We start from the raw sequence: 8,163 nt of genomic DNA on the forward strand, positions 1-8,163 counted from the left end.
TCTATCTATCTATCATCTGTCTGTCTGTCTGTCTGTCTATCTATCTATCTATCTATCAGCTGGCAGTGGTGGCTGCTCGTATTACCTTTTGGTTGTGGTAGTTTGAGTACTTTACCCAAGCCTGGGCTCCTTTTGAGATTGTTTGAGATAGTCTTTGTCTTCGTTACTTTTCTATTTCTGTGATAAGACGCCATGACCAAGGCAACGCATAGAAGAGTGAGTTTATTTGGGGTTTACAGTTTCAGAGCGTTGAGTCCGTGACCATCACGGCAGGGAGCATGGCGGCAGGCAGGCAGGCATGGGGTGGGAGGAGTAGCTAAGAGCTCATGTCATGAGACAACCCCAAGGCAGAGAAAGCACGTGGAGAATGGTGAGTCCTGAAACCTCAAAGCCTGTCACCCGTGACACACCTTCTCCAACAAGGCCACACCTCCTAATCCTTCTGAAACAGTTCCACCAGCTGGGGACTGCTGTGTGATACTTTGTTTGTGTTCTGACAAATAAAGCTTGCCTGGAGATCAGAGGGTGGAGCTAGCCACTAGTTAACCTTAGAGGCCAGGCACACACCTTTAATTCCAGCACTTGGGAGGAGGGAGAGGAAGATCAGAAGTTCAAGGCCACCCTGGGCTACACGAAACTGAACCAGTCTAAAAGTGAAACAGAGCTGGGCAGTGGTGGTGCACGCCTTTAATGCCAGCACTAGGGAGGCAGAGACAGGAATATAAAGCAGGTAGAGTGGCTGCTGCTCTGTGTTGTTAATATTTTACTCTTTTGGGGGGCCTGCCACCCAGCTCCCTCATAAATTAACACACGGAGGCTTATTCTTAATTATGAATGCCTGGCCTTAGCTTGGCTTAGTTTCTAGCCAGCTTTTCTTAACTTATCCCATCTACCTTTTGTCTCTGGGCTTTTCCCGTTCTCTTACTTCTGTAAATCTAACTTTTAACTCCATAGCTTGCTGTGTAGCTGGGTGGCTGGCCCCTGGAGTCCTCCTCTGGCTGCTAGATCTTTTTTTTCCTCCCAGATTTCTCCTTCTATATAGTCTCTCTGCCTGCCAGCCCCGCCTACCCCTTCTCCTGCCTCGCTATTGGCCGTTCCGATCTTTATTAGACCATCAGGTGTCTTAGACAGGCACAGTAACACAGCTTCACAGAGTTAACAAATGCAACATAAACAGAAGTAACACACCTTAAAATAATACTCTGCTACAGCTCTGCTTCTCTGATCTTTCAGCTTTCACCCTGATATCTGACTCGGGGTTTTTATTGATAAGCCTCATTAGATTCACGCTACAGGGGACTAATTATTCAAACATAATGAGCCTACAGTATCATTCTCATTCAGACCGCCACAGCCTCTATATGCTGGGCATACCTCCCCGTTCCAGGTGCTGAGATTACAGGCCTGTACCACCATGCCGGGTTTATATGGTGCCGAGGACTGACCCTGGCGCTCTGTGTACACCAGACAAGCACTGTGCCAGCCGAGCTGCGCGCCCAGCTTCATTTTGACTCCTCACCTGCTTGAAGACTGGGGCTCATGTATAGAAATTCGTTGACTTGTATAGACTTCGGGTCCAGCTAATTTTGGCATATGATGTTTTTGTTTATTTGCAAGTTTTTTTTTTTAAAGTTTATAAAATGTAAAACAAGTTTCACTGGGGGGAAGAAGGGTGGTTTGCACTGCTTTGTGGGTATGTCCACGATGTGTACTCTTCTCTCATCTTTTAAAACAAACATTGGAAATCTGAGCCCAGCAAGGTTCCTCTTGATTTCTGTAATGTCTTCTGCACCCTTTCTTGTCTGAATTTCAGCTTTTTAGACATGGAGTCAATTATTAATGGTAAAGTTTTTTTTTTTTAAATCTATCATTACTTTGATATATAACTTTTTATTGGTCTTTTTTGTTTTTAAAGTTTTCTTTTCTTTTTTTTTTTTGGGTTTTTTGAGACAGGGTTTCACTGTGTAGCTTTGGAGCCTTTGCTGGAACGCACTCTTGTAGCCTAGGCTGGCCTCGAACTCACAGAGATCCTCCTGCCTCTGCCTCCCGAGTGCTGGGATTAAAGGCGTGCGCTACCACTGCCTGGCGTTAGTTTTATTTTATTTGTGTGTGTGTGTGTGTGTGTGTGTGTGTGTGTGTGTGTGTATGTATCTGCTTGAGTGCCTGTATACATATGTGTGTTTGTCTGACTGCCTGTATACATATATATATGTGTGGATACCTGTGTACATACAGAGGCCAGAAGAGGGTTGTCAGATCTCTCAGAGCTGGAGTTACAGATATTTGTGTGTCTCTGAGCTACATACATGTGTTCTGAGATCTGAACTCTGGTCTTATAATTATGCAGCAAATGCTCCTAACCACTGAGCCATCCCCCCAGGGCTAAAGGTTTTGAATCCCTGGTCTTAGCCTATGGTCAGTTTTTCTTTCTGTGCATTTACAGACCAGAGTGGCCATCAATTTCTCATAAATCGTGCTTTCTAGTGGTTTTGTTCAGCTTATCCATTCTTTTAATTTTCTTTTCCATAACAGATGAAGTAAATTCACAAGATGCCCAGATTTTCGCTGGAGACAGTCTGAGCAGATATTAGCACAGCTGAAATATCTGTCTTTCTTCCATTGGTTCCCAGACTCACTTTTATATATTGCTTTAGAGAAGTCTGGTTTTCTCTCTGCTCACCGAGGGAGCCTGTGGGTGCGCATGCTCACCAGAGCAATGGTCTCTCTTTTTGGGGTGCAATCTTGATTTTAATGAAGGGAAAGTTCTAGTTGTAGATGTCACGGGGTCAGAAACTATATCAAACATAACATCCATGGCAGACGATCAGAACGTGCTTGTTAAAGGTGCAAAAGGATTTGCTTCTGGCACAGTGCTCCAAAGTTTCATACATTTATAAAAGGTGCTGTTTTTAAAAATGCAATAGTAAAGCCTATAAATGGTTAATCCCTTTTACATTCTTTTTCCCCCCCCTTTTACATTCTTATGTAGATGTGAGGACTCCACACAGTGATTACCATAGGACGTCTTGGTTCTGTATTTTTCTGAGGGATTTTTAGAAAGTGGTATCGATTTTTACCTGGAGATAGCTGATCTTATGTCTACATCATGGAGAAAGTGGCCACAAAATCAATGCTCCTCAGAGCCCGTTTCAGACCCGCAGGCTCGTTAGGGAGGGGCTGGAGCAAATCAAAGCAAGCGCTGGGTGAATTCTAGAGGGTGGTTTCCTGGCTTAGGATTTCTCGGAGGCTAAGGCACTACACCGGATGTGGGGTGATTTGCTCCCATGGGCTCGGTTCCGCTCCGCTGACCCTGTGTTCCTTCCCCTCGGTGCAGAAGTGAGTGAGGAACAGAGCCTGAGGTCCAACAACATTGCGGAGCTGAGCCCGGGAGCCATCAACTCCTGCCGGAGCGAATACCACGCGGCGTTCAACAGTATGATGATGGAACGGATGACCACGGACATCAACGCCCTGAAGCGGCAGTACTCGCGAATTAAGAAGAAGCAGCAGCAGCAGGTCCATCAGGTGTACATACGGGCAGGTAATGGGATGCCTTCATCGGCGTGGGCAGTGTGACCCTAGGATGGCCCCAGAATTCTCATAGCTGTGGCAGATACCCGGCAAGAGTAAAGTAAGGGATGACTTTCTCCTGTGATGGGTCACAGTCCGCCATGGAGAGTCGCCGTGGAGTGGAAAGCGAGGTGGCGAGACTGGCCATAGCTGGGGCCGCGGGCATGAGAGGCAGCTGTCACATTGCATCCACAGGCGCAGAGCAGAGAGATGTGTGCTGATACTCAGTTGACTTTCTTCTTCCCCCTTCTATTCAGTCCAAGACCCCAGCCCAAGGTCACCTTCAGGGTGGGTCTTCTCCTCAGGGAACCTCTCTGGACACCTTCACAGACATGCCTGGAAGTGTGTCTCCCAGGTGACCCCAAGTCCAGTTGACGGTGAAGATTAGCCATCACCCGCCCCCTTATCCATAAGCCAGCTGGTCCCAGAGAGTAGCATTATTTAGGATCTCATTTTCTCAACTTTATTTTATCAGGATGTACAGAAGAAAAGGACCTTGGGTTCTTTTTAGGCCCCAAGGAGCAGGCTGTGGATGGTATTATATCCCCTTTACTATGTGTGCTTGTCAAGAGGGGTGTACAAATGATGAAAATCTTGCTGAGCTGTGCAATCCTTGGACTTGAGAAGTTTTAGAAGTTCAAACTCGTGGGCCAGTGGGGTGACACACAGGGTAGAGGTGCTTTTGCACAGGTCTGGTGGGCTGAGTTCAGTCCCTGGACACGTCAGAGAAAAGACTCCACAAGTTGTCCTCCGACCTCCATGCGTGTGCAGTGGTCCGCCTCTGCCTCCGCCCATGTGACTATGCACAGGAAAACAAGAAACTTAAACATTTGAAAATGGAATTTGGTCATCTGCTCACTCGCAAATTAAACCAGGTAGTAATTCAGCAGATGTTCTTCTGATCGCGGAAGATGGGAGAGGGGAAAATGAAAACTCGCGTCTCACCGATACGACGGCTCCCAGGGTCTCGGTGGTGAGCGGAGGAGAACAGCCATCGTGCATTCGGTTGAAATGCTCTTTTCCAAGGATTGTCGAGCTTCTTTTTCTCTTTTATAATCTCCCAAATCACATCGAACAATCGGCCCTGCTGTTTAATATATGCTGATTGGGGAGTGGGTCTCCTGTTCCTAATGAACATGTTGCCTATCCAGAGTTCACAAAGACATAAATTTGGCACGTGGCTTCTGAGCATGTGACTGATCACATTGGACAAAAACTGAATTCACCATCAGGAGAAATAGGGAAATCTTGAAGGATCTAACTCCACTTTGAATCATTAAGAAAGGAAACATGAGCAAAAATACATTGTCATTCTAAAGGAGAGGATGGGGGACATGGTGTGGAAAGACTGGACCAAAACAAAGCTAAAAGTCAGCAGAGGAAACACCAAATCCTGCAGCCCTGTCTCTGATGACTGGGACATCAAAGGCTTAGATGGCTGTTTCCTCTGCAACTTCTCCTACACGTCTCGCTCTGGTTACTCTGCTCTCTATATGCAGCTCCCTATGGCAGAGGTCTCACAGCTGAGATCTCCAGCATCGTGTGGTCTCAAAATGCAGCCCAGGCTTCATCTCCACAACTTCAGGCAATGAGCTCTCTCAGAGTCTTCTCGTGGGGCTCTGACTCTGCCAGACAGACAGATTGCAGCCACAGTCCAGAACAGAGCAGTGGCAGGCTCTGGAGGACGCTGCTTTCTGAGACTGGAATGTGCCCACACACCTGGAAATGCGCATAAAGACATGCATGCACAGTCCACACTTAGGAATGATAAAGGGAGGCAGGGAGGCCAGCTCAGAACCCAGGCTTCAGGAGGCTCACACTCACTTCCTTTTTCTGCTAGCCAACTTCTGTCTTCTAGAGAGCCTTTCTCCTTTATCAACAAATTGACCCTACTTCTATTTAAAAAAAAAAAAAAAAAACGGCCGGGCGGTGGTGGCGCACGCCTTTAATCCCAGCACTCGGGAGGCAGAGCCAGGCGGATCTCTGTGAGTTTGAGGCCAGCCTGGGCTACCAAGTGAGTTCCAGGAAAGGCGCAAAGCTACACAGAGAAACCCTGTCTCGAAAAACCAAAAAAAAAAAAAAAAAAAAGAAAGAAAGAAAGAAAGCAACCAGTAAAGAAACTCACAATGGCAACATTGACCCAAAGGTTTCCTTGCTTTGACCTTAAATCTTTAAGGAAGAGTTAACACGTGTCCTGGGTTTACAGCAGTTGTGGGTGGTCAGGCCAGGGTGAGAGATAGGGCATCTTGATCCTTTGTCTTTGAGGGCATGGTGAACCCATTTATTGACACACTGTTCAAGGCCGCTTTTATGCCACAGTGGTTAAAAAGATTTACAGTCTAGAAAGTTCGCTGGTCCCCGCTATAGAGCGCGATTCCAGTGGGTCTCCTTAAATCCGGGGAGAGCTTGCTGTTCAGAGGCAAAGTTACAGAGCATTGGCTCCCCAATGTTAGGGGGCCCGTAAAGTCGTTTAGAGATTGGCTGAAGTTCAGGATGTGTTTCAGCAAGTTCGCTGGCTGGCTGGCGATGCTTCAGCTCCTGGGTTGGGGGCCTGGACGTGGAGGTTTTGGAGGAGATGGCAGGAGATGGGAGGAGCCATACAGTCGATCTTAACTCAGAGCGAAAGACCTCAGCTTCCGAGAATGGAAGGTGGTAATATGGATAGTCCTTGAGGTACCAGGTTCCCAGGGTAGGAAGTGCCTGAGGTACCAGGTTCCCAGGGTAGGGAGGGCCTGAGGTACCAGGTTCCCAGGGTAGGGAGAGTCTGAGATACTAGGTTCCTAGAGTAGAGAGGGCCTGAGGGTACCAGGTTCCTAGGGAAGGGAGGATAGGAAGTCAGGGTCTTTCAGACCGGAGAGCCCCTGTTTTCTTGGGAAAATTAGGAGAAAAAATTAGAAAGTTAGGAGACACCCTTCAACGGCATGCCCCTGGCAACCCACTTCTACAGTTTCAACCACCTCCAAGTAGTTGATGCAATCGCACATTCTTTGAGGGACAGTGGCCATCAGTTAGGTCAAAATCGTGAGGATGCAGTCAGTGATGGGATCTACCAGCTGTGGACCAAGCCCTGCATACAGGAGTTTTGGGGAGACTATACCCCATCCAAACCGTAACATATCCCCAGCCTCCAGTGCTCTCTTCTCTGAAGAGGAGGAATTGGGCATCACAGGCTAGGGTTTGATTCAGTTTCCACTGTCCTCAGTCACACGGCTCTGCCAGCACCTGGGAAGTCCATGGGGAGAAGATTCTGGGGAGAGCTCTGTGAGATTGCCGTGAAGGTAGACACATCTTTGCGCAGGTGTGTTTCACACGGTCTTCCCACCTTTTCTTTCAGACAAAGGACCAGTCACCAGCATCCTTCCGTCTCAGGTAAACAATTCTCCAGTGATAAATCACCTCCTTCTAGGGAAAAAGATGAAGGCGGCAAACAGAGCGACCAAGAATGCGGTCATCCACCTCCCCGGCCATGCAGGAGGCAAAATGTCGCCTGTCCCCTACGAAGACCTCAAGACAAAACTCAACTCTCCGTGGCGGACGCACATCAGAGTCCACAAAAAGAACATGCCGCGGACCAAGAGTCATCCGGGCTGTGGGGACACCGTAGGGCTGATAGAAGAGCAGGGTGAAGGCTGCAGGGCGGGCAGCCTGGGGGCGGCTGAGGAATTCCCTTCCCCTTGTGCAGGGGCGGCGGCGGTGGGGGCTGCAGCTCATGGTGAGGGCAGCGGCTGTGACGGCGGCACCCCGAGGACAATCGAAGGGCAGTCTCCAGAGCCGGTGTTTGGGGACGCTGACGTTGTTGATGTGGCCGCGGTTCAGGTGAAACTGGAAGCCTTGGAACTGACCCAGAGGGATGCCCCTGCAGACCCTGAGCCCAAGGCTCACCTCCCCTGCCAGCGGCACGCCCCGGAGGCCGCCTGTGCCGCTGGAGAAAACCAGGCGACCAGCAAACCTCCCCCCGGGAGCAGCTCCAAACCCACCATCTTCAGCCCCTTCCCTAGCGTGAAGCCGCTTCGAAAGTCAGCCACGGCCAGGAATTTGGGGCTGTATGGCCCTACGGAAAGAACCCCAACCATGCACTTCCCCCAGATAAGCCGGAGCTTCAGCAAGTCGGGCATTGGGAGCAGCAGCAGCACGAAGAAGCGATGATGCCTCCCGCTGGCGGCGGCGGCGGAGGCTCAGTGGCACGGGGGGGACTCACGTGGCATGGTGGACTCACGTGGCCCGGTGGCTTTAGCGTGCCAGCTACGCCCTTCCTGTTTGGTTTGTCCCGTAAAAAATGAATCGAGAGGTTTGGAGCCGAGCACCATTGGGAATTGGAAGTTTCATGGTGGGAACCAGGGTGGGGACTTCTCGTACCCACCAGGTAACTGGTGAAGTGGATTCTCGTGACCACATAAATCGTGTGCTTCTGAAGTGTGGAGTTCCCCCGATTTTCCTCGTGAGCTCTTTAGAAAAGACAACTTGTAGACTGTTAAGCCCTCGTCTGGCCTTCTCAGGGCCTTTTTGGAATCCCTGAAACAATATCATGTTCCCCTGGCCTTCCTGTCCTCTGGACATCACAAATACTCAAAGCATGAACGAACACACCAGCTT

At 49.2% G+C, this 8,163-nt stretch overlaps 1 protein-coding gene across 1 annotated transcript in view; it reads left to right on the forward strand.

The window, feature by feature from the left end:
• Positions 1–7,716, forward strand: part of Tbc1d30 (TBC1 domain family member 30) — a 13,433-nt gene extending 5,717 nt beyond the window's left edge. The window contains exons 3-5 of the mRNA XM_059245786.1: positions 1,388–1,458; positions 3,235–3,541; positions 6,905–7,716. Of these exons, the coding sequence (XP_059101769.1) occupies positions 1,388–1,458; positions 3,235–3,541; positions 6,905–7,716 (1,190 nt within the window). The remainder of the gene's footprint in view (positions 1–1,387; positions 1,459–3,234; positions 3,542–6,904) is intronic.
• Positions 7,717–8,163: the final 447 nt, after the last annotated feature.

This window comes from Peromyscus eremicus, chromosome 18 (assembly GCF_949786415.1).
Source record: "Peromyscus eremicus chromosome 18, PerEre_H2_v1, whole genome shotgun sequence".
In the NCBI taxonomy this organism is placed as follows: Eukaryota; Metazoa; Chordata; class Mammalia; order Rodentia; family Cricetidae; genus Peromyscus; species Peromyscus eremicus.